Source organism: Corvus moneduloides, chromosome 1 (genome assembly GCF_009650955.1).
Source record: "Corvus moneduloides isolate bCorMon1 chromosome 1, bCorMon1.pri, whole genome shotgun sequence".
Classification (NCBI taxonomy): domain Eukaryota; kingdom Metazoa; phylum Chordata; class Aves; order Passeriformes; family Corvidae; genus Corvus; species Corvus moneduloides.
In genome coordinates, this window is record NC_045476.1 from 19,207,239 (window position 1) to 19,233,967 (window position 26,729).

The 26,729-nt window shown below is 39.5% G+C and overlaps 1 protein-coding gene across 2 annotated transcripts in view; it reads right to left on the bottom strand.

Annotated features, from left to right (window-relative positions):
• The window catches only part of APBB1IP (amyloid beta precursor protein binding family B member 1 interacting protein), a 64,919-nt gene that overhangs the window by 18,053 nt on the left and 20,137 nt on the right, over nt 1-26,729 (bottom strand). For both annotated transcript variants that reach the window (XM_032112577.1, XM_032112660.1), the window contains exons 5-10: nt 22,023-22,100; nt 18,848-19,007; nt 15,147-15,268; nt 8,141-8,215; nt 6,897-7,040; nt 3,387-3,497 (exon numbers count right to left, since the gene is read on the bottom strand). In XM_032112577.1, coding sequence (XP_031968468.1) covers nt 3,387-3,497; nt 6,897-7,040; nt 8,141-8,215; nt 15,147-15,268; nt 18,848-19,007; nt 22,023-22,100 — 690 coding nt within the window. The remainder of the gene's footprint in view (nt 1-3,386; nt 3,498-6,896; nt 7,041-8,140; nt 8,216-15,146; nt 15,269-18,847; nt 19,008-22,022; nt 22,101-26,729) is intronic.

A 26,729-nucleotide genomic window follows, 5' to 3' on the forward strand; every position in this document is an offset into this window, starting at 1 on the left:
GGCTAAAACCAGGTCACCAGGGTTGTGGTTAACATTAGTTACAGTGTTTACATTCTCTTTACATTCTTGCCAATGCCTGGAACATAGATATAAAAATGGCAGGAATGTTCTGCCCGTTCTTGTAACATTCCTTGAGTGCTCTTCCCTCCATAAAGACACACCATGAAGATGACCAAGACTGGAGGGAGGCAAAAGGAAATGTTTTCTCTTTTCTCCCTGCTAATATGAGACAAGACCTTCGAAGCAGGAACAAATGTTACTGGGTTTAGCCTACTGATTTGTTTAGAAGGCTCATCATACAACTGGGGACTGGAGGAAAAGAAAGAACACCTCCTTCAAGTCTGAGGCCATATTCAACTCCAAACCAGCCTACCCTCACTGGCCCTTTGCTGTCATTTGAATGAACAACCGGCATGTCCCTGATCTTGAATTAAGGATGCCAACAACTCAGCCAGTCAGAAATAAATACGGTATTTTTTCAACTTAGTGCTCAAAGGCTGGGAAAACATGGTTCTGAATTCAGCAGGATTTTCCACCTAGCACAGAAGCAAGGTACTGCTGAAGCTGCTATGCCATTGCATTTCTCCTGCACTGTAAAGTATAAGCTGGTCTCTTGCCTCTGAGCTGGACAGGTTCTTTTGCTATGTTTGAAACAAAGCAGAGCAAGTAACTTAGCTGATGACTGCTCACTGTTTTGACACAGCAGTTCCTAAGGGGTCCTCAGAAAGCAACAATTCTTTAAAAAAAGTAGTGGTATGCTATTCGAAAACTTGCCAAGTGGCATTACAGCTTGCTGGAGCTAATACGAGCTTGCAGACTAACAGCTTCCCTCAAAATATTTTCTTTGCTTTACAGCCACCTCACTGAACAGTTAGTATGGGCTATAGCTGCTACTCTTCCAATTACCTTCCACTATTTGTTGTAAGGCAGATAATCTTATACTGCCCTCTGTGGCAAGGCACTCATAGAGGAATGGAAGAGCTGGGAAGACACAGGAGAGCCTAGGCTGTGAAGAAATTTCCAACTGGCTTGGACTGAACTGGGCATCCAAATTCCTTCAAAATTACTAGGCTTCCAGTGTAATAAAACCAAATGTTTACCCATTAAATCCACTGCCTTTTGCCCACTGCACCTGTCTGCAAGTGTACTGTTATTTCTTCTTGAGGACTTCATTTTCAAAATACGGCAGGATGAGAAATATCTCAAGAATGATGGTTTGTTTTCCTTTGACATGTCAGGACAAGTGTTTCCCAGCAAGAGAGATATTTTCTTCTGGGAGACTTCCAGATAAAACCAGACAGGAAGAAAATGTGACTAAGTGTGATAAATGGCTCTACGTTACTGTCCACACACTTTTGTGTCACCAAGGATCCAATCAGAGAAACTGACATTTAACTTTGCTCTTTCCCTCAGCCCACAGATCTCAAGATGTATTACCTCCTCAGCTCCAACGTCTAAAGGTAAGATGAGGATATAAGAGAACTCATTTCAGAACCATGACTTCAAAAAGTAGAATTAATACTCTATTTATGTATAGAATTCAAATTAATGCACAGAAATTATAATAAATGTTAAACTCTCCACTGCACCACCCTCAGAAAGCCACCCTAAGTGAGAGACTTTCACTTTTGAAACAACAGAAGATATGAAGATAACAATATCTGCCCGTACTTCCTGACCAGCTCCAGCCACTGCAGGTCAGCCATTAAAAAAAGCCATCTCTGAAACTGAGTGGGTAAAGAATCTAACAAATGATGATTTGTAGTAATTAAAATGAAAAACAAGCAGTGTAACATAATCTATTCATCACTAAGTTACATTCAGAAATAATTATTGATACAATGTTTATTCTAGTGTACAGCAACACATTTTAGAAGCATCAGAGCAAACAGTTTTGCTAAGTAGGTTTCATACATTTATAAACCTATTACTCCATAAAGCTTTCCCATGTGAGCTTCTGATCTTGTTCTTCCCATTTCACATGGAAGGTACAGCGCTAACGTCACACGTGAAATAAAGGCAGAATTTCAGCTGAGGTGTGACTTTTTGCTAGTGTAAATAGCATACCTCTTTTCAGAAAAGATGGCAGTAAGTCCAGGAAGTATAGCTAACTATTGTGAACAGTTAGACACATTGCTACATACATTCAAAAATCATGCTTTTATTTTCATCTGAACACAATGTAACTGTTATTGAATTAGTCAGATAGTTCTTAGACCAGTCATCAGTTTAGAAAATCAATTTTCCCTTACTTGTTACATCAGCTCCTCTTTTCCTTTTTTGCTCATTAGAGGTTTTACTTTTCAGAAGCAATGCTTACCTGTTAACTTCTGAAAGCTCACCTGTGTTTCTTGCAGAGTGTCTTGTGGATGAGTATAGTAATAAAACTATTCATCTGTGTTAATTAGATACATCTGTTTCAGAAAATAAATCTGTGCCTAGAAACCACTTCTGCTTGGCCATATGTAAATTAGGCTAGCAGACATTTTGGAACTGAATAAAAAAGTGCTTTAAGTGTGCAACTACAGTCAGAAATGTGGTACTATAAGTGACCTCTGATGTGAATGCTTCCTGTACTCTTTTTTCTGAGATGGCAAGAGACAGTGTTTTCTAATACTTTGTTTGCACTGCACGCCTTTAAAAAGAAAAGCAGCACCAAGATTATCTTCTGTCTTGTACACACTGATACAACAGATAGCAAGCAAGGCCAAATTACTGCAACTTCAAACCTTCATTTCTGCTATCCGAACTAGGTGAAAAGCATGGGCTTCTTTTCCTTTCCTAAGAGGAATGCAGAATTCCCAGCCTATTTGCAGTGCTATTACCTGGAGAGGCAGCAATGAGATACTTATTCAAGAGCAAGCACTGATTTTCATGAGTGGATGAGCAATGTATTTTGCCTTCCTGCCATAAACAGCAGTGTAATAAGATATGACAAACGAGATGCCTATTCCTGCATAATTTTGCATCTCAGTTCAACAAACTCCTCAACAGGTATGACTACACCGCAAAAAAAGTAAACATGCTTTTTAGTGTATAATCCATAGTGGTCATAACATCAAAATTAGGGACTGCCAGATTTCTCATTATCCACCCTGGGTGTCATCTGCCCAGTCATGTCCAGTCACCTGAACAGTCAGCATATTCAACCCTGTTTTGAAGACAACTTTATAGATGCATGGTAGACATATATCATAGGACTATCAGTAATAAAATTAAGGTTCTAAATGTATGTTGCTGATATCAATGAAACAAAGAAGAAATTAAACATGATTTTGCAAGAGTTATTCTACCTCATCAGGATCCTTGGAGCTTCAAACTTAAACATGTTTACATATAAAAGAAACTGTGTGACATTTGCAGAACTTATTTTTCATGCACATTACCTTTAAGACAAAGCAGTGATCTGTAGGTGCCTTATATTTCACTTTGTGTTGATAACCATAATACACGTTCACGTTCTCAAACTGAAGGAAGCATGCCAGATCCCGTGATGTCTATGAAGGAAAACCAAGCCCATCATTGCTAGAACAAATTGAATTTTGATGTGAAACTCATTAATATGACCTTTTTCAAGTACATGAAGGCCAACGATTTTTATTTCTGTAACTCCTAGGAAGCTGACTGAAAAAAAAAAGATTAATTTTAAGTGTCTGCTTTCTTAAAATAAAAATTGGAAGGGGGTCAGTACATATTATGAATAATCTATAACAGAGTTCAACGTTTTGCTCTTGTTCTGGTTTTGCTGTGCTTCATTGCTTTGTGTGGAGATTTTAGCTTTTGTCTAATATGACCAAAGAGAACACCATAGTAGGAAACCACACCCTAAAAACTCTGAGTGGAGTTTTTCTAGACTGCTTTCGGAGATTGTTTTTCTTTCGTACATGTAACAAACAAACACTCATCAGGAAATAAGCATATTTAATCTGTTTTGCTTTGAATTTTCTCAAATTTCCTGGCATCATTCCATTTCTGTTTATCATATTTGCTTGTTCACAATATATTGCTAAAGTAACAAGGTTTCTGTTGCTGGTGTGTTTCTCGGTTAAGAATTCTGCATACAGTAACTTTTGCAATCTGAAATGCAAAAGTAGCCATTTCACATGGTCACTGCTGGCTAAACTGAGAAATCAGGAAATCGTGGGGGAAAAAAGGAAAAAGAAAACCACAAACCACAAGCCCCCTCTACCCCTAAGAATGGGGTATAATATGATATGGGGGTATGATATAATATGCATATGATGGTTTTTGTCTGCTGTTCTTGTTCTTAATGATATTTTCATTACAATATACCCTTGAGTTGGCTTTATTTACAAATTGAGTTTGCAAGTAAGATTTGTGGGGAAACACTTCCTACTGGATGTAGACAGCTTCTCTCTCTCTCTCTGTCTCCAGTGCGGCTGATGATGCCAGAGATTATGTCAGCGAGTGTGTGGACCTTGGTTTTTCAAACATTTTAAAGTTCCTAAATGTGCTCAAATCCATGCAGTATAATGAATTGTTCCTTTCATTTAGGAACCAGGCAATAGTGATTAAGACCAATAGGAATGCAGTTGTTATTATCTTCTAAGGAACAGATTTTTATGCAAGGGACAAAGGTGCTTATCAGGAGTATTTGTGCAATGTCAACATGACAGCAATGTTAACATGACAAAGCAACACAATTAACAGAAATAGATTTTTTAAATTATCTGTAATTCTGAGGCTTTTGTTTAGTGACCCTGTCCATTAACAGCACGTTTTTGAATGGGATGTAAGTAGAGCAATACTGAAGAAAGAAATTAAGACAGCAGTGCTGACTGCTGCTGGTTTGTTAACAAATCACCCTGAAACAACAGAAACCACCACAAGCATGTATGTAAAATAATCTGAACGTCCCCCTGTATTTTCACCTTTGCTATGTATTTTACAGCCAGCACAAAGTGCCAAAGGCATGCCAGACTTCTTTACTGTTTTGTAATAGGTGAAAACACAAATACATATGATAAATTTTAAAACAGCTGCAGCAGCTGAAGATACTGTTGTCTGCCAACTGTTTGTTTCTGTACCTCAAGAAGGAATGACTCTATCCACAACTGAAAGATGTGCAAGGTGCACGTGCACTTTTCATCCCACCCTGAGACAAGGGATGAACTCTCGTAATTTAAGGGTTTTAACTGAAGAGCTCTACTGAATTCTACTGCAGTGCTTTAAGATGTTTAACACTCTCAATGCATCCTGCTCATGTCCCAGAGATTACTGTCTCCACAACAGACACATGTACCTGATCCTCAGCTGTTCAGTGTATCACTTAGATCACCATTAAGCAGAGATTTGAGATAAGAGACTTGACCTTCTCTGGAATGGCTAAAGCATGGACATAGGCATCCTTTTGCTGAAGGCTGTTACAGATGCAGGAGCAAACAGTTGACTGTGTTACCATTTTAAAGAGTTGTGACTATCTCCTACAGAACTAGATTCATGGTGGTAACATAGTGATTTTAAAGCACTCACACAGTTCCTAAAAATGGCTCAGTTATAGGCAGGGTGGTACATAGGCTGTTACACAGGCTGTAATGACAAACAGGCAGTAAAGTGTTAAACAGCTGCTTAGGAAGGGGACAATGTGGCTCCATCTGAGCCTCTGTTTACAGCCTATCACTTGAAAAAAGAAAGCACTTTCCTCATTTTCACTATGATGAAAGGTCACTGAAAAAGGTATCACTGGATGATGAAAAAAGGCTGAGTAACTATCAGGACATGCTTGCCTTGCTTTGGCACTGTACTTACTGGTCACTGTTGGAGGTGTGCTACAAGGAAATGTCAAAGATGGACTTGGCATTTGATTGTTCTTACACTTTTTCCACCTTAAATGCCTTCTAAATAGCATTCTAGATCCTAATTGATAGGATGTTGTGTGTACAACCTGATTTGAGGCATGAAAGCCATTATCTCAGGGTCAGGTAAAGTCAAAATAAATTGCTGTGAAAGCAGCAAGGTGATCTGTATTTCACTGTCGTTTGATTATAAACACAGGTCACTGGAGCAGCAGCACAACATTCCTTTGCAAGATAAATCTTTTTTTCCTTTGTAATTTAGTCAGGAAATACCAGAAAGTTACAAAGCACAACAGTAAAGCTCACCAGCAGCAGCAGCATTTCTAAATACAAAGCATTATCACAGCTGCAAATGGTAACAGAAATGGTTTTCAGAACACAAAAAAATAACCACCAGTCCCAGAATCCACCGTTCTACCTCATCACTGTGGAAATGAAAAGCCAGCTGCCCTTATGTGCAATACATCCAGTGCTGGCTGTTCAGACTCTTTAAATATCTTGTAATACTAAATGTCAGGGAATGTGATTCAGCCAGGTAGATGCTTCTGTCTCACTTCTTCCTACACAAAGGGCCTCTTAAAAAGCCATAAAAGGCACAACACATTCTCTAGGTACAGATCACTGTATTAAAAAAGTACAGCATTTCCTATGCTGGTTACTAGTGCAGAAAGTCAGTATAAAACAAAGTAAAATTCTACCTTTTTTGTGACAAGAAATTGGTTTACTTGACAACTTTTTTAGACATACTTTCACAGGGAACTCATGTAAGAGTGAAGCATTTTGGCAGCACACCACCAGCTGACAGGCGCAATGCTGTTTTTCTTTACCCTCCTGCTTTCTGGAGGAGCACTATTTTATTAATGCTTTTATCTGTCCCTAGAAATCAAAAGGAGAGAAATGTGACAGGATTCAGTGACTACACTCTAGTATTTGCACAACTGGTGTAGTCAAAGTTGAACCATGGAAACCTCAACCCTCTCAGATGCACCAGACTGTGCTCTTCAAATGTCACCTTGGGAGTTCTATACTTTCACCTCCATGAATTGTTTTATTGCTAAAAGGATTATCTGGCTTCCTGACCTTGGTTTTTCCTTTGGGTACATAATAAATTCCAGAAGCTCGTAGAAGAAAATAACGCCTCTTCCAGGACTTTTTTCCATCTTCTTTTAAATAAAGGGCCCCTTCAAGCTCTGGCACAATGACAGATGTCCCACAGAAGCTTTCCTGTGCAACAAGAATAATAATGCACAAAATAAATCCATTTAAGCACAATCCTATCAATACATAGCAGAAAAATGCTCCCTTGAAAAAGAAAGACATTTCTTGTGACAGTGAACATATGAACATAGGGAATGCAGCTACTAGGGAGATGAACACCTTAGACAGGCAACGGAAACTTTTCCAAGCTAATGTTGGTGCTCACACTGATAAAGAAGGGTTGCAAAACCTCCACCTTTTAGGGTCAAGCAAAAACCTAAAAAGACTTTTAACTAGACACAGATGTGCTCAGTGAAGGCTATAGGACAGAGTGGCTGGTTGTTGTGTTTCTTCTCCACTGCAGTATTTATAGGTTCTGTAGAGAAATACTTGGGTAGAGAGGTTCTTTAGAGACTTCTCAGAGCTCTAAAAACAGCTCAGTCTCTGCCTTCACTTTGAAATACATGCTAGCATTTAAAACACTGTTTAATCAGATATACTAATTGCTTGCTTGGAGGACCCACTGTTGGGTAATTTTTAATGCCAACCCACTTATCACTTAATGTTTTCATTCAGAATTCACCACAACTTCTGCTGGTTAACATTTGGTGCCTTCATGAGATGCACTAATTTTGAAATGTGAGTCCTCCTCAGTCACCTGAGAAAAGTATTTCCTTTGTCAACTTTTACCAAACTGCTTGGCTGAAGAACTGTGATGATCTTTTCTTTCACATAGCTCTGGATTTTTCTCTTTCAAGCATACATCTGAAGCAATACTTGAGCAGGAAAGGCAAGAGATTAAACAGACTTTCTGGAAAAGTGAATGGGTCTTTTTCTGTTGTAGTACAGCTAATACGTTGAGAAGTAAATCCACTTCTAACCTAATTGTTCGGTACTCATCAACCTTACTAACAATAAAAAGTCCCAAGGGCTGGCCTAAGAGTGAACAATCTGCATTTTTAATGAGGAGCAGCAGATGCAGAAGAAAGTTGACATATTAAACCCGAGATACAAAGACACCAGTGATCACAGAACTTCCTGTTACACTATTTCCCACAAAGAACTAAATGCTGATGATGGCAGAGTTTTGGCGACATTTGCATCCTCAGCCTAGTAAGTTGGCTTACCTCCAGCAAAGCCTCTTTGTTTTTATCATTCATTTCTTTGCTTTCTTTCTTCCCTTTGTTTGCCAGGTAGAAATTCTGATAAAGACACAAAAGAAATTCATGTTCATTATAAAGCCAGCAATACAATTAACTAGATTGCTACAAACTCACTCAATAGTTACTGAGTCTTTCAATACTGAGTACCCAGTCAGCAGGTGCAAGAGACATATGCTTATGGACTCTTCTTACAGGAAAGTTTAATCATGAATTTTAATTATTTATTCTGAATAGAATTCAAAAGTAACACAAGATTATTTTTGCCCATGTATATATAGCCTCCAAAAATTAAAACCTGTGGCTTACGTTTTTGGCTGTTTGTCTGGATCAATGGGTTTGGGTTTTAGCATTCCAATTTTCACTGCTTCCTATATTGTTACAAGTTTTATTAGGTAGAGAATCTAACATTGATTGCATGCTGATATACAATGAATACAATGTAGTATCAAAAGGCTAGAAAGCATTTTCCCTACAACCCAATTTAGTAAATTGCTTGCCTCATATCTTGGACTCTGGATATAACTCAGCTCTTAATTTTTAGTTGAAGTGCTTATATGCCAAAGCCTTTATCCAAAGTTTCTACTTTTGTACCCCGTCACGCTCTTCAAAGTACTTCTATGCCGTGAAGAAACTGTTCAAAAATCTAGAATAAATCTGAAGAAATTATCACCATGATATATCTTGGCACACATGCTCCAGCCTACTGAAAGTAAAGCCTGCACTCCTCTGTTTCTGTGCCAGAGGGCTGTGAAGCTGCAGCTGCCCTCAGAGGACCCGGTGCCTGCCTGCCCCACAAACAAGGAACCACGGTGCCTCAAGGACATGCTCACCCATCAAAACAAGTTCACCCACTCTTAAACAGCAATAACCAGTCTGCATCCATCCGCATTGTACACAGGGACAGAAGGACAGCACCTGGACATATGTGCAAGTTCTCACAAGTGGGAAGGATGCTAGGACTTGTGTGCTGGAGCATGTGCAGTGGCTTTGCTTCACAGCAAGCAGGACCAGACAAGCAGAGCCAGCTGCGTGCAGACTGTAAGGCAGCTGGGTGTGAAGGAAGCAGTGAGATCAAGGATGGCTGCATCAAGCAGCACTTGGATCCGTGGCCTTGAGGCCAGAGTGGTAACACTCAAGAGTTCTTATGATTTGTAATTTTGCAGTTTGTCTGATTTTTCATCTCTATTTTTTCATGCCTCAAGACTATGAGAAAATGACAACATATTTACATGCCTTAACACCTAAACCGCAACATAAATGCAAACATTACCAAAATACAAGTAAGAAGTGTGTAAATGAAGGAACACACTGTTGCCACAGTATAACAAAGAAAGAAACTCACAGGAAATCTGCCCTGCCAGCAGACCACATTTACAGCAATGCAATTTATCTGAAGTGAAACCCTGCTCTTCCACACAACCACATCTTCTTTTCCAAGCAGTGCTGTGAACAGCTGTCTGCCAGAATGCAAGCCTCAGAGCAGACCGTTTTTGGAGGGGCACCAGGAGAGGAAGCAGAAGAGGTCTGGATCTCAAAACCAGTTCTTTAAAAACCACTTTCTTAAAAGTTCACATTAAGTCAGGCAGGGGAGTTCAGAAATGCAGACACCTGCAATTTGGCCTATGCTGATACCATGTCTATGGTATGAGAAACTTTAATGTTCAATACAATAGACAGTTACCCTAGGAAATGCAGCTGGCTTCAGACTGCCTCGACATATTTTTAGTCCACAGCTGAAGGTAAGCAAACACTAAGGACCACAGCTTTGCAGCTAAATCTAAAGACAATATTCAGAGTCGAAAAAAATCCGAATCAGCTCAAAACAAAACCCACTTAAAAGTGTGTTCTCAGTACAATCCCGAGAGCGATGCCTGCCTATGTAGTCCAGAACCATAGATCTGAGTGACAATGCCTCTGAAAAAAAGATACTGCTCTGAGCAGCTGCAGCCCAGTGCTCTGTGCACATGCAACAGCTCTTCTTGACAGGCAGCATTATTGCAGCCCTGAAACCTCAGAGGGCACTGTCAGGCTGGGCTGGGCCTCCAGACCCTGGGATGGATTTGGAAAGTAGAGGGACATGCAAGCTGTAAGGCTTCTTCTCTAGATCATTTAAAAGACATAACACAACCCCTAAAATACACAATGAAGATTTACCAAGGTAAGTACACCTTATCACTGTCTCAACAAGGCTTGGCTCATCACTACCAGTGGGGAGAGCATCCATCTGACTCAGTCAGCCTTCTGTGGATCGATAATATGAAAACAAAGCTCCTCTGATTACAACTGATTCACATTCAGGCATCTGGCATTTATTTAGCAGAAGCCCAGACCACCCTGTACTGACACAATCAGTAGTAAAAAGAGAAAGCTTGTAAGGATATCCATGCTGGATCTCTAATGCCACAGCTTTTTCATTAGGAAAACGGGGCTCTGTCACTTAACCCAATGTTACACAGATGTACACTGTCATCTTTCACCTGTCGACACACACTTCATTTATTACTGATTACTTCCTTTATGTCTCTGTTCTGAAATCTGGAAGTACGTGGTACTTATTATTTGTCAGTGGCCAAAAACCTGGGGAACAGACTGTACATTGTACTTGTTTTATCACTGTGTGGTCTTCTATTTTTGATCGGAAGCATTTGTCCTAGGGGAGGCAAACCACATGTGTCCAGAAGAGGTCATTTCAAGTCCAGTAGTCAGAGGTCATGATAAAAGGCAAGCTCTTTCCTCTCTGAGGACACCACTGGGAAACGCATGTTTGGTTTGGGATGTCAGGTCATTAATGGGACAAGACGTAGCTACAGGGCGGCTTTCTACAAATATCTACAGATTTGAGAATTAACTGTTTCTTACATTCAAAAGACAAGTTTATGCATACAACCTTTCCACTTAGGGATACAGCCATCTCCTTTTGTGTGGAAAGGCAGGTTAAAAAAAATATCAGGCTGTATCTCTCTGCACTGTATAACCCTCAAACAGTGGAAGACAGAAAGCATTTTCAGTAGTTTCCAAGAACATCTACGTTGGCATGTAAGCAAAGCAAACCTGGATCGTGGTAGAAACAGTAGCCTTAACTACTGCACTATCAAACTCTCTGATTGGTGCTTATTTCTCTATATTCAAAAAGAGAATTTTCATTTAGAAATAGCGCCTCTCTCACACCTTTCACTTTTTTCCATACACAGACCCATCCAAGTGGGAATGCAGCAGCAAATACTTGTCAGTACATAGCAAAAAAACAGGTGCTCCAAGACAGCATACTCCCTCTGCTTCCTCTTACACTTAGGTTGTATTTTTGCTTTCAAGCTCTTGAAACTGATTTTCCAGAAGATCTGAAAAATCCACAACAGCACAGGTCAGACAGTGTGCATAAAACAAGGCAGCTGCTTCATATTCATGACTACCTTCTTTGAGCAATGGGCTGCCTGCTTATGCTCATCCAACCTGCAAAAAATATGAGACAAGAACTGGCCAGCTCACATCTCATTTCAGATCATTGCAACTGCTACTCAATGCAGCAGGGTTTGTGCAGAAAAAATAAAACAGAACGCAGTCATATCTGCAACTCATACCATGGTGCATCCCCTAGAAAACTGCACATTAAAAATGTTAGAAGATACCTATAATTGCTCTGAAGATCATGAAAGTGAAAAATACATGAAGCTAAAGACAAAGCTCTTTTGAAACCCCAAAAAAGAGAAAGAAATTAAGATTACTAAACAATGGGAGTACAGTGAAAAACACCTGCCTTTTCTCCCTTCTATTTCTTTGCACTTTTGCCAGCATACTCAATAACCAGGCTCCCTGACACCCTTTTACATTTTCATAACTGGGTAACAGTGGTGACAAAAGGAAAACCTTGATTCATAAATGTGGCCAAGCTGGTGAAAAACAAAAGTATCACCTGGTGGATAGCATATAAATATTCAAGCATGATATATATATATATAGCTATAGCTGTCTTGTTATGAAAGACATTACAAATTCCTACTCCACTTCCTTCTGACACTGTTGAGAACTCTTGCTTTTCAGAAGAAATAAAATCAATTCAGTGTATGGGTTCTCCATTAGAAGGTGTAGCTCTGGCTTTTGGCTTACATATGAGGGAGCAAAAGCATAAACTACTCACTGTACAGACTTTCAATAACTTTCATATATACCATCCAATAACAATAAAACAAACAAATGCACGCACGTGCAGGTGGCATTGCCTTGACTATTTGATTTTATCAAAAGAAAAACACAGGAAATTGAAGTTCATGCAAACAGAAGTAAAATACAGTGTTCTAGGAGTATGACCAGCATTTACAGCAAGGAGTTTAGATTCAGCTACACCTTAAAAACAACCATTTTCCTTCATTTTTCTTCCTTTTAGAGTATCCTTTGGCTGAGAATTATTCTTTGAGTCTTTTGAAAAGAAGTGTTGAGACCTGAAAACCTTTCCTTTCAGGAGAAAACCAGCATCACTCAATCATATGACAAAGCATCACCTTTCCAATGTTATAAAGGTTCTCCTTATTTGCCCATGTAACAGTATGTATTTTTGTTTCACTCTTTAGTCACAGACTTGTGATTCTTCCTCTCTGCAGATGAGTCACTGATGGCATTCATGGAACAGTCTTACTGCAAGTTCCCTGCAGGGTCTATTATACCACAGTGAGCAGAGGACAAAAGTGTGCCTGTCTTCATGGTGAGGGGGACACCTGAGAATTTTGCAGAAGCTTTTTCTAACAGGTATTCCAAACACTTTTAAAAATATTTCAGAAACAAAGCTGCAGAAAAATACTACCAAGTGCTGCATGACAAGAATGACAATCTTCAAGAAGAGCCACTGGCATTAACTGAGCATCATACTGCCAGCACATACAGAATAAATCCTGCATTTCTGAACCTCAATTCCCCCTTAGAAAAGTTCACAGAAAGAAACAATAAACACTGGCACAGGTCACAGACCTTCTCCTGAGGTCCACTTGTTTTAGGAAGGCATCTGCCAATCTTTTAAAGATTTTTTTAAAGCACTTAATTGTGTCAAATCTCTGTAATGAAAATTATGTATCACTAATTCATCAAAGAATAAACTGTAGACACATGGCCACCTTTGGAATTTGCCTCCTTTTTTTCCCCAGAAAAATATCTGCAAGTTAAAAAACTGTAAGGTCTCCACAAAACACTTCCAACAGAATGAGCACGAAATAAAACCAACAAGGAATTCAACTGCTGCTGCATTAGCACCACTGGGTGTGTCAAAGAAAGCATTCTGCAATTTCTGTACTCCCAAAATGAGTTTTATGTGGCAGCCTTGATTGAGCTAGAAGGAGGTTGAATATACTGAGGATAGTCTCAGAGCACAAGATTTTAGTTTCCCATTGGTTACACTGTAATTTCCATAAGCAGTTAGCTATGTAATCATACACCCTACCCCCCACAATTCAGCATTTCCGCTTGGTTTACCTTCTCAGGGACCCACTGCAGATCATGTATTTTACCATGTTTCAGTATCAAGTGTGAGCTCTATACAGTACTGATTACTTTCTGCCATGAAGTGCTGATATGACTGTACTGTTCTCCCCGTTCACAATGTTTGAGTTTAGCACGCCTGACAGATGGTCAGACTTTATTACTGGCAAAATATTTCAATAGTGTGATAGTCACAATTGATCCAGATTCCTTAGACTGTTCATTTTAGAGCTTATCACACAGGGCCTAAAGCTCAATGACTGCAGACGTGTCCAGATCCAGCTGAGACACGAGGACAGAGTTACACTTTGGTTTGGTTTTGGTTTAGGTCACATTTGTTTCTAAATTTCATTGCAACCAAAATGCAATATTCATCAGAGCAGAATATTCATTGAAGTTTTACTTCCTGTTTGAGGTTCAGAGCCTTGCCCTAAGCCACTTGCCCAAACAACACTACAGTGTACGAATCAAAGGTGTAGTCGAACCTCTGCTGCTGGGTAAGTTTATGTGCTCTAGAAACGAGGACACTTTGAGCCACCATATTTTATTTCCAAACTTGGCTTTGCTGTTTCATACTAAAAATTAACATTAATCCATGTACACTGCTGGATAAGTTTTCCTTTCCTGACTGTGGATACTTATGTCAATGAAGGAGACTTCTTTTCCGCAGTTTTTATTTGAAACATTGGCTCATTCTATAAAAAAGCAACTTCCTAATGAGCAGCTTGGTGAGATTTGCTGCCAAATTACATATTTGCCTCATTTTTTTCGGCAATGCTGAATTGCTCATTTTTCTCTTGCGGCTCTTAGGAACAAACCAGATGCTCAGGGAGTTAACAGTCAGCTGACACGGGGAAAAGATCTTGTGCCCCAGAATCCAGCAACTGTATGTTCTAGGATGCTTGTACATACAGGTTCAACCACATAGCACAAGAAATAAAACCATTTGTGTATACACCTATCTAAATAATTTGATGCAATTCAGTGTGCAGACCCTCCTCTACAAAGCTAATGTGCAAAAGTTACCATTCATCCAATTCTCCTTAGTATAAACAAAATCCAGTAAATCCTCTGCAGTACTCAGTATACGCTTTATGAAGTTTCATGTACAACTGGCAAAAACTGGACCTTCAAGAAAATGTTGATATTCATCAGCAGGAGTAGTGGAGAAGCTGTAGTAATAACAAAGGCCAGGTTTTCATAGCTGTGCCATCTCACCCAGTTCTAAGAGCTGTGCCCAAGCAGTAGCTTGTACTAGAGGTGAACTACATGCTTCAGTTTTTGCCTCCACAGACAGGACTCTAAAATAGTATCAGCAAAAAAATACAAAACTGCAATTTTTACATCCTTGCATTCAACATCCTGGTGGATTTTTTGTTGAAAATACAAGTTTTGCTTTCTCTAACTCTGAACTGAGAGAGCTGAAAGCAAATTATTAATGCAATAGGCAGCATGCAGACTAAATGACCTAAGTTTAGACTCTTATCCAAATACCTTGTTAGCTTACCTGGGGATTTTTAAATAAAGCATATTTTTGACTTTTTTCCAAAAACAGAATCTTATTCTCAGTGTCTCGAGTCCAGTCTGATAACACTTCAACAACATTTTCATGGTCTTCAAAAAACCTTTCTGGAGAGACAGAGAAGATAATGTAAGACATTGAAGCTGTTCCTCCCCTCTCCTGAGCCTGCAGAAATTCCTGTGTAAGAATGCAATCATTATCTGATGTTCACTCAGGGCTGGACAGTCCAGCAGTCTTTTCCACTGCACAGACGGGAGCAAAACCCATATGAAATCGTGTCACATGAAAGGGCAAAGCAGCTACAGAAGATGCCTTATGTAGCTATGCCATGCTCCTGGATTCCTCCTGCATCTCTGTTGCTTGAAGACTGCAAGGGATGGAAACAGTGACCCACCAGGAGTAGATGGTTACACCCATGTTTTTCATGACTTTCAGCTTTTGATTGATTTTGGGTTTTTTAATGTTTGCAGTATTGCAGATGGGGGGAGGTACAAAGGATATATATTCACTTTGGCTAATGAAACAAAAAAAAAAGTAAAAATGTATTTCCTTGTCTTTTTGCTTTACTTCTTTTACAGTGAAAATTTGCTTTTTGTCAGCAGGAAGAATTCTGTGCACTGAAAATAAAATAAATACAAGCAATTGTATTTAAAAGCACAAATAGTAAAACAGAGAAAATATGAAGACAGACTGAGAATTGATGTGAAGATATACTGGTTCAACCAGCATCTCTGTAGTTAGAAACCTTACCAGGGATGTGAGAGACCTAATGTCAGCTCTGTCCCTTCCTGGTCTGCCCAGTCCTCCACCCAGGAAAGCCACAGAGTATGGCGAGATTAGGTAACTCCGATCTCTTCCTCTTTAGTTTCACCTATATAAAGTAGCTGAACAGTAACATAAAACCTCCTTCAAAGGAAAAGGAATTCAGCATAACTTGACAGGTCATTCTGGAGGGTCCCAACCTGCACTTTTCTACAAATTCAGTACTGGGATAGGGAATTCACCCAGCTCCAATTTTCAGTACAATTTTGGCAGTTTCCTGGGAACAGCTGTACTCCCATTTCAGTGGTCTGTGATGATCACATCTTCCAACGGCCTAGATTGGCCGAGCATCAGAGGAGGTAACAGAGCATACACTTTGTAGGCTTTCTTCAACACTTGTTACTTTTGACAAGGTTTTAGTACATCCCATCCAACCTATATTTTGTGAATTAACTAAATTCACAGAATGCGATTAGCTTCAGGACCAGTTCACATGTACATGGTAACTTTTAACACCACCAACAAAACATCCTTCATTTAGCAACTGGTACTTCTGCAATGCACTGGAAATAGAAAGCACAGTATAAAACCCAGTTAATGGTTTGAAGGGTGAACAGTACCTTATAGTTCAAGATAGCCATCAAATAATTCTCAGATAGTAACACTAATTTTTGCCACATATATTTTTGTTTGCTCATTTGCTGCACCAGGATTTTCTTGTATGAAAGGTGTGATTTTATTATCCCCAGGAGGGTCTTTTTAATAATTATTTTTCCGAAAACAAGTTAAATCTGGATGCCTTTTTTAAGACAATAGTCTTTACTGCAAAATACATGCTGGTAGGTACAGCCCAGTGTTACATCACCATCTCACTACTGCGATTATCAGTGATATTTAACATGTAATTAATCTAAAATTGTAGTTTATTTTATTTGCAATGATAGTCTTTCAAAATAACATTATATGTAAGACAACCTGTCAAGGATCTTGTGACAAAAAATTAGCTTGGACCTTCAGTTCAGCAAGAAGTATTTGCTGCTCAGATTTGCTTCTTAAAGTAAAAGTAATTTTATTCTCTTTAATTCTGATGTTGAAAGCAGGCAGAAAGATGAAGTGCAGAAAAGTTCTGTCTTTGTGCTCATAGTAATAAAGCTATCTAGAACAGCCAAGAAGTATACTGACAAGAATAAAGAATAGCTCACATTCTTCTGGTTTTGAACAAAATTAACTACATGTTGCTGTGCATTGGAAGCAGACGAAAGAACATGCACCATTCCACTCATATTGAAACTGCCTTCTGCAAACAAAAAGGCTCCATTCTCAGCAGATCTGGACCTGGTAATAGATCACTACATCAGGAGTTAATAGACTTTTCCTTTTTTCTTGATCATACAGGTTTATTTCCTTTGGTACTTTTCTTCAGTCCTGGCTTTTAAAATAATTTTTATTCATTATGAGAGTAATTCCTTCCTATACTAATACCCTAACACTAACCAAAAGCACCTAGTATTAGCTGGGACTAAAGCAGCACAAGTAATTTCTACAAAAAAATTCTTAGCATTAACCCCAATGTTTGTAGCAAACAATCTCCCTGATACCTTCAGTTTTAATTGCATGATGGGAAATTCAAATGTCTATCCAGATTATGAAGACACACAAGTACATTATTTTTCATGACTATGGAGATTCAGAAAACAATCTCTTTATGTGCTGTCATCCTAATTCTCAGACACGTTCATCCAAGTCATACTGGACAAAAGGGAGCAACTTTCTAAGACTGGAAAACACTCCAAAATTATTCAGTGACTTTTGTGAGATTTCTAGGGTCAAATGACATTTCCAGTCTTTCCTTAGTTAAGATAAGCACGTACAAAAGAATGCAGCATCGTTATCTTAATCAAGTAGCAAGAACAGATTGGCAGTAAATTTCTGTGCCACTCTTACAAGCAGATGAGCATCTCCTTGCTCATGACCCATCAGGATTTTTTCCAGTTTTTTTAAATTTCTTTCATTTAGTTTAGCAGAATGACTACACTTGGAGTTCTTTTAAAGTGCAATATTGATATTTGACTTTATTTGTAAATTTTCTCATCTCTGCTGGGAGACTGTAAACTGTGTTTGTTAAAGGCTGTTTGACAATTTCTCATTTCTCTAGGTTAAATGTGAGTCTGAAAGAAAGCTGTAGCAATTTTTCTTTTCCTTTTGATGTCAATACCTTTTCAGTCTGGAAAATAAAAATATTCTGAAATAATTTACAATTAGAGAATACTCTGTTCTTAATGAAAGAAACCTTGATGCCTTTTTCAAACAAGACTCATTATGTTGCACAGAACAATTTGTAAGTTTTGCACAGCTGTTTCCTCGGACCTGGAGGCCAGGTTAATTACTCCGTAAGTCATAACTTACCAGAGCAGAGCTGCAGCCCCATCACAGAATATCCTGCACACAGCTACACTTAAGAAAATGATTACCACAAGTGAAAAGCATTAGAAGTGACTGAAACACTTCTCACAGAGTCTTGTTTAATGACATTTGTTTGGCCAGTATGTAATATATGCCTGCAGACAGCACTCCAGCACTGCATCCTCTCTTCGAAAAGTAGATTTGAGTATTGTTATTTGGATTTGTCATCACCTTGAAATTCACATGGCCCCTTCATTTTGTGTAAAATAATGGAAATGGTGACAAGCAAGGAGCCTTCTGCAGGTCACAGCACAGCTGAATGGACTCATTTCTACAGCAAGAACAGACCAAATATATTCCTGCAGCATCCCTCAGCTTAGAGTCTATGATGTTCCAGTGCCAGGGGACACATGGGCAGGAGAAAAGTTATTATCTTTTCAAGATTACCAACATTTACCTGATCTTTCAAGATTACCAGCACTATATCTATTTGCTATCTGCTGTGTCACTACACCACTTACCAATCTGCAGTTCTGGGTACATCTCATACAGACACCAGTCGACGTTGCAGTCACAATGGGTTTTCTCAAAGAGATTGTCCAAAACATCCCGTGCCACCTGACGCTCATCCACCATTAGAGACTTTGTGCTGTTATCATACATGTGCACCTTGATAACAAGCTGAGAACAAAGTCACAGGAGAGTCAGTTAATTTCAGAAGCACGAAGAAGACTAGTCTGAATCTGCTAACACAGACAAGAAAGCTTAAGGCTGAAGGTTATTACTGATTCAAAGGCATCCTGTCCCACAGCAAGCTGAGAGGATAAAAAAGCAGAGAAGTTTTCACATTATAATGCCACCAAAACAAAAGACCTTTTCTCTAAAAATAAAATTGAACCTTGTCCTATGCATGACTTCAGGAGAGGTGAAATTGCTATGGAGCAAAAGCAGAAGTTAATCTCTTCTCTAAATCTACTACATGTGCAATTAAGGAAAATGCTTGATAGGGAAACCAAGTACAAAAGGACAGAGTGTCCTTAATGCAAGCTACAAATGTGGAAAAATCTAGTTTTAAATAGAAAAAGAATGGAAGAATCTTGCCATGCCAACAGAATAACCTGAAATTGGATTGTACTAAGATGGCCATAGTCCAACAGTCATCAGTAAGAAAACAAATGAGTTCACAGAATATGCTGAGTTGGAAGGGACCCATCAGGATCATCGAGTCCAACTCCTGGCCCTGCACAGGAAAACCCCAAGAGTCACACCATGTGCCCAAGAGCATTGTCCAAATGTTTCTTGAACTCTGTTAGGCTTGGTGCTGTGACGACTTCCCCAGGGGACCTGTTCCAGGCCATTCCCTAGGGTTCTGTCACTGGCCACCACAGAGAAAAGATCAGTGACTGCCCCTCCTCTTCCCCTTATGAGTTACTTACATTGACCAAATTAACCTAAGACACTCATTACTTCTTTATATGGCAAAGTATTTGTTAAACAAGAAACAGAGTGAACTTTCTTCAGAGAGGAACAATGCAAGAAAATGCTGAAGTACATAAAATATTATAGAACTGGAAATACATTATATGAAAGTACTTAAAATGCTCCATTAGTACGGAAAACAGTAGAATAATTCTCTACAAAGTCTGTACATTGCTGGTGAGTTGGGAGAACTTTTCCATATAGTCTTGTTTAAATAGCTCTTTATCTAAAAATGTGTGCATAAGAAGCTTTGGTTCTGTAGAGACAATCTGTGTAAAAGGTCAGGTAGAAGCAGAGTTATGATCCCCAAGAGAAAATTTACACTATCTCTGAAAAGCAGAAACAAATGTAACAAAACTTATGTAACATGAACTTGTTTTGATTCCAATCCTTGTAAGAAGAATCTTCTGTAAAATAAGCCGAGCCATAGTGCAGATTACAGAGAAAAAGAAATGTTGTACATGCATAATATAACATGTCTAAGGCAAAAGGGGATTTTTGTCTGGTTTTAACTGACTGCTCAGAAACATGCATGCAGCTTCCACCTTCACAGAATCACAAAACAGCTGAGATTTGAAGGCACCTCTGGAGGTCCAGCCCAGTCGCCTGGGCAAGCAGGGCCACCTAGAGCCTGTTGGCCAGGACCCTGTCCAGATGGTTTGTTATTATCTCCGAGGAGGAACACTCCATAACCCGCCTGGGAAACCTGCGCCATGCTCAGCCACCCTCACAGTGAAGAAGTGTTTTCTGGTGTTCAGAGCCTCCTGTGTTTCAATTTGTGCCCATTGCCTCTGGTCCCATCACTGGGCAGCACTGAAGAGGGCCCGGCTCCATTCTCTTTGCACCCTCTCTTGAGGTTTCTCTAGAGATAGACAAGCACCAGACAGAGCCGCCTCTTCCCTAGGCTGTCTCAGCCTTTCCTCACAGGAGAGATACTCCTGATCATTTTCATGACACTTCCTGATCATCTTCCTTTGGGATGGAACTCTCTTGAGTTTGAAGGTGGTGATCTTTAAATATTAACCAGTTTTCTTGGTCCCTTCTTCTCACCAGGGCCTTATCCCATGGGACTCTTCCAAGCAGATCTTTGAAGAAGCCAAAGTCTGCTCTCCTGAAGTCCAGGGCTGCGAGCTTGCTTTTCACCATCATCCCTGCCCTCTGCCCTCCACTTTCGGTAAAGGAGAGAAAACCAGTTTTCTTGACAATATTTTGTCAATTTCGAATTCAAGAATGACATAGTAATTTCATTATAGCAATACAGTCACAAGATTGAACCTTACTTCTGCTGTTTGTTTCCAAATATTCAGGGTGGGAAAAAAAGTTGGGGAAAAAAAAGTCTCCCAAAGGAGAATTACTAACACTACAAGGAAAAGAGGGTGACCAATGAGCAGTCATAACTTTAGTTATAGAGCTTTACAAAGTCAGCATTGGTGAAATCCTCTCAAGACATTCTCTCAGAAGTAGCATATGTACATGAACATAAAGTGTTCTGTGGGAACCATCTCAAGTCTGGACATTCTCAAACTTACTGGAAGCTTCCATTCCTCCTGGAAGTTCTGCAAGCTCTAGCACTTCCCACTTCCTTTGAGCAAGACTGAAAGGTCATGACTGTTTTTAGTTCACATCCATTATTCAGAGTTACTGAACACCTGCAGCTTCTGTTAAGTTCAGCTGCAACACTAGTTTAGGATGAGTGGGCATAATTACAAGGCACACTGCAGCACGGTGCAGACACTGGCTGGAAGCTTTCTAATTTGTTGGTCTAAAATAATTTCTATTATCCTTGTACATTACTACACTGCTGTGAAAAGATTTAGCAAGAAGACCCTCATTAATTTAATAGGGATTTGCTAAATCCACATCCACTGTAAAAGAAAAGTTTAATACTCCTGGAATCAGCACAGCATAAGTAAGCAACGTTTTCATGTACACTCCACTTTCTCTAAAGCAACTTATCAGAACAGTGAGCTTTGCCCCAACAGTGAAAAAAAGAGAAAGAGACAGCACTTTCCAAGTCCTCTAAAACATAAGCCCCTTGGAGCTGGCATTCTCCCAGAGAGTTCTCTCAAGGTGGATAATGAGAGCTCCACAGAATATCTTTACAGGTAAAATATGGAAAAGCCTAGTCATTTTTGTAAGAACTTCATTATTATGAAGAATGTTAACAGATACTTAGGTGGTAGCTCTTATGGTAGCATTTACTATGTTAAGGCTCACCTTTTTAACTTTGGCTTCCTTCAGTTTCTCCAATGCAAGTTTAATCTTGTCAGCTTTAGCCTTTGCCTCTAGTTCTTCCTGAAAAGACACAAGATATTTGGCATATTTCTTATTAAGTAATCTCAGCAATTTACATTCACTTGAAAAGGGTTGTTTCTTGGTACTTATATCCTGAAGATAAGGCTTGTCACAGCAAACTCCACATATACAGATAATCCCCAGCTTTCCTTGACATAATATCCTTCAGCAAAAGCTTTGATTTACAAGTCCAGTCCTTCCTGCTGTTGCTCAGTCATATAGTTCTTACATGATCTCAAATGCTACAGGAAGGCCTGAAAACTGGACTCTTCTATGTCTGTACGTACAGCTGATGCAAAAGAGAAGGTGAAGGAAGATCTAGCCTGAGTGAAATAGCATTGTGGATGCAGCTGCTTGGAAGAAAACTCGCTTCTCAATAGGGTTAAGAGAACTAGAATTTGTAGGATTTTACTGAAAATTTGGCTTGCAATTACACTGCTTATAATTTTATACTCTGTGTTAAGTACATTAATTTATTTGAATTCTTTCACTTGCCACGTATGATCTCTTACTGCACAGATACTTACTGAGAGGAACACCTCTATTAATTGGATGATACTATGGCTTTTTATTCTACTAACAGACCTATTCATATTAACACAGACGCAGATAGAGCACACAAATTCATTCCAGCTTTTGCTGAATGCCACAGTAAGAATCCCCAAAATCTCAGTATCACCCAGCTCTCCTTTTACAAAGCAGCTCTATCAGTATCATGCCTCTCTCTTCATATCAATGAAGTTTGTGATCCAAGAAGACTATGGATCCCCAGGTGCTGAGAATTGTAGGTACATGTACCAAATGCCAGTGCCTACTGTCACCTCTGTGACTGCTGTATAGATTGGGACTGTTCCTTTATGCTATCTCTCTTCCAGAAGACTTCTCCAGTCACATATGGAGTTGAAAAAGCACACACTGGACAGGAAGTGACTGTGGTTCCTGGGGCTGCCTTGGACTCTTACTACTACTGGAGGGTTTGGTTTATTTCCAAATTTACATCCCTGTTGCCTCTATTGAAGACTGTCTTGTCTTTGCTTTCTTGCCTCTTTGCTGATTTTTGCTGTCCATGTTGCTCTCCTACTTTCACAGTTTCCGTTGTTTTAAAGGGGTAGGATTTTGTGCTACACTACTCAGAGGCACCCAACTTCCAATCAAGGACTGTGGGAGAAAGTTCCTGTCCTGCTTCCACAGAAGATTTTTCTCTGTTATCTTCAGCCTCTATTTGGTACCCTAAAGTCAAAATCTTAGTGGTCTTCGTACCAAGAGAACTGGCTGCAACTCATGGAATATGCAAATGCAAGAAACCAGGCCTAATCACACTGCCATCACTTCCCTGTTACAGAGATATCACTGAATCATAGCAAAGAAAGAGCAAAGAAGGTTATCCTATTCATCCCAAGTTGTGAGACATGTTCAACAGTAGCTAATGTACTCCTGACTGACATCCCTCCTGCTGAACTAAACATCTTTTGTTTTATCACTGCTTCAAGCATGTTTCCTGTTATCAAATTCTCCACTATAAATACCATGCAATCAGTTAAAAATATCTCTTTTTTTCTCTGCAGGTGTGGAAATTTGCATTGCTATAGCTCAGCAGTACTTAACTTAGAGAATCCAAAAAAAGCTTCTGTAGTTGAACAGAAGCAGTTGCACAAAGGTGGCTGCTGCAGTGAGGCTGACTGTTGACAGAGGGAAAAGCACACAGCCTCTCATGCTGTGGCCCTCCCCCTACCACCTCTCTGCAGCAAGCAGGAAAAGCATCTCAATCAAAGTGGTTGATTGTGCTGTGGCCAGGCTTTCTGATGAAAATTTAAGCAGGTATAATTCAGGTTTCACCTGCATGTGACTTGTGTTGAACAGAGTTCACACATTGTGTAAATCTGTGCAACAGAGCTCTCACCTGACAGCCTTCATGGTTTCATAAGCTTTGACTTCATGCAGAAAAAGGAAATAAGCTATCAGATGCAAAATTTTAGCAGTATTAGAGAAATGCTTTGACAAGCTACAGTATTTGTTTACCTGCTACAGTATCATCACCACATTTTCTGAATCTTTAAACAGAAGCACATAAAGTCATGTCAATAGCAAATGAAGAAGCTTTATTTAGCTTAAGGGAAGTTTTAAAAAGAAATGTCAGAGTTGATGGAAACTTATGAGATAGCTCTATGCTTCCCTGAAAGAAAGGTCATACTTCTTTATTTTGGCACACCCAAAGGTTAGAAAAGAGGGTCTCAATATCATGGTTGCATTGGGAATGACTAACGCTATTCTTATTTGACTGTGGATAACCCGAAGTGTTAAACACAACTTCAGCCTTGACTGGCTCAAGAAGCACTTATCAAGAACCCTGGCTACCAGGAGTGTGGATTTTGATGACACAAAATACATTCCACTTACAGCTGAATTTCATTCTACTGAGCAGAAATGTCATGTCAAAACAAATACAAATCAAGACAATGAATATTAATTTGAAATAAATTCTGTCCATATTAATTTTCAATGGTTATTACCTCCATCATTCACACCACAACCTGTTTAACAGCCCTGTGGGCAATTTTGTGGGCAGTAAGCCACAGTGGGTATGCCATTAGTATTTGAATATAATCTGTGTCATAAAATGAGGCAAAAGGTGCAGGAAAAAGCAGAGCCAATGCCTTAATGAGGAAATAAACTGCTGTAAATATATCCCTTAGAAATGCTTCTACAACCTGTTCCTATCCTTCTCTGACATTCCCTGAATCTGGAAAGAGACCAGGGAATATTACTAGAGATCAGTCTCAGAGGAACGGTTCAACTGAGGGAGAAGTGACTTTTGGCTATTTTTTCATATAGAATTCCAGGTGTGTTTCATAAGTATATACACCCTAAAATCTTGTTTGACTCTCAGGTAATGCAGGATGTCAGCTAATAAAGAATTAGCTCAGTACAACACTTAATGGAAAGAACTTCAGCACTGTTGATTTCAGTGAGCTTTAGATCCCAGCATCACAAAAATGCTGTTTGGAAGAGAGGTGTGAGGGTCCACACTCTGGCTCCTGCCCAAAGCAGGATGGTCACCAACATTATATCAGGTCAGTCATGATTTTGCCTGGCAAAGTTTGGAAAACCTTCAAAGAAAGGGAATCTGGAATCTCTCTGGGTCATCTGTTCCAGCGCTACACCACCATCTGAAGTAGAAAATGTTTTCCTAATGTCCTGTCTGAAACTACAAAGCTGTAAAATGTATCAGTTGCCCCTTCCACATTAGTGACCTAAGACCACCATGGAAGAATTTGGCTCCACCAGCTTTGCATCTGCCCTTCAGGTATTTTTGGGCTGTCATTAGATCCCTCCCCAGCCTCCTCTGTCAGACTAAACAAGCCCAGCTCCCTCAGCCTGTCCTTGCTGGCCCCTGATCACTGCACACCTCTGGCCATTCCACCAGCTCTCTGCTGGACACTCTCCAGTATCTCCACACCTAGAATGGAGTGCAGTATTCCAGGAGTGGGCCCACCAGTGCCAAGAGAAAGGAACAGTAACTCTCTTCGTTTGTTTGCCATACTCCTCCCAACAGAGGCCGATTTCCTCTACTGAGATGATCTTTCACTCATGGTTCTTATTCACTGTGGTATCCAGCAGGATCTCCTTTTCAGCAGGGCTGCTGCTCAGTCTGTCATCTCTCAAACTGTACAAATGGTTATTACAGCCCAGGTGCAGGACCTTGTACCTTGCTGGGTTTCTGAGAGTTTTGCTGGCCTAGTCCTCATGTTTCCAGTTCCCTTGCATTGAAGGTCTGCGACTGATCATGACAATCAGTGCCCTCAATTAAAAGCATCTTCAGAACATCCACAGGTGGGTTTTTATGTCATCACTCAGGTCACAGATGAAAAAGTTAAACAGTATAAATCCCAGTGCTGACCCCACTTGCTACCGACCAGCAAACCATTGACTACTAGCCCTTGACTCTGGCCAGTCTCAGCGCACCTAACCAGCTACCTTTCCAGACCACACTTGTCAGCTTACAAACCAGACTACTTAGAAGCTTGCTACTTCCTTAAAGATTATGAGTCTAAATCAAGATGGGGAATGTTTGAAGGAAATGGATAGAACTCATCTTGACAGCATCTCCTCTATATCAGTCATTCTAGTTAAATAAAATACTTCAGCCTCTGAAGATGTTTAGCTGATACTTCACAAATGTTGATATTCCTTTAAGATGGGAAGTTAACTATTATCTTTGAGATGCAGAAAAATGGCAAAGCTTCTCCCACATGTTCATGAGTTTCAGTCTTCAAACAGCACTAAAAGGTACTATGCATCAAATGAAGCTTTATCCAGTGAATCACTTGTTATGTCATCAGAAAGGTTCCCTTCCTATCCAATTTTCTGTTCCTTTTGCTGAATATATCTGCTGTATGATTCCAAACACAGGGGCAGCAGTGATGCTGAGATGACTCATATTCAGTTTGTGTGGGTTTTTAAACAGCAATGAATTGACCATGCTTTTAAGCAAAACTGACTGATACTTTTCATGTTCCCTAAAATATTTCCATTCCCTAAATGTAAATATCTTCTCTCAATCATAGTTACTATGAACATGAATACTGAAAGAAATATATTTGTATATTTCATGATTTCAGATTAAATTTT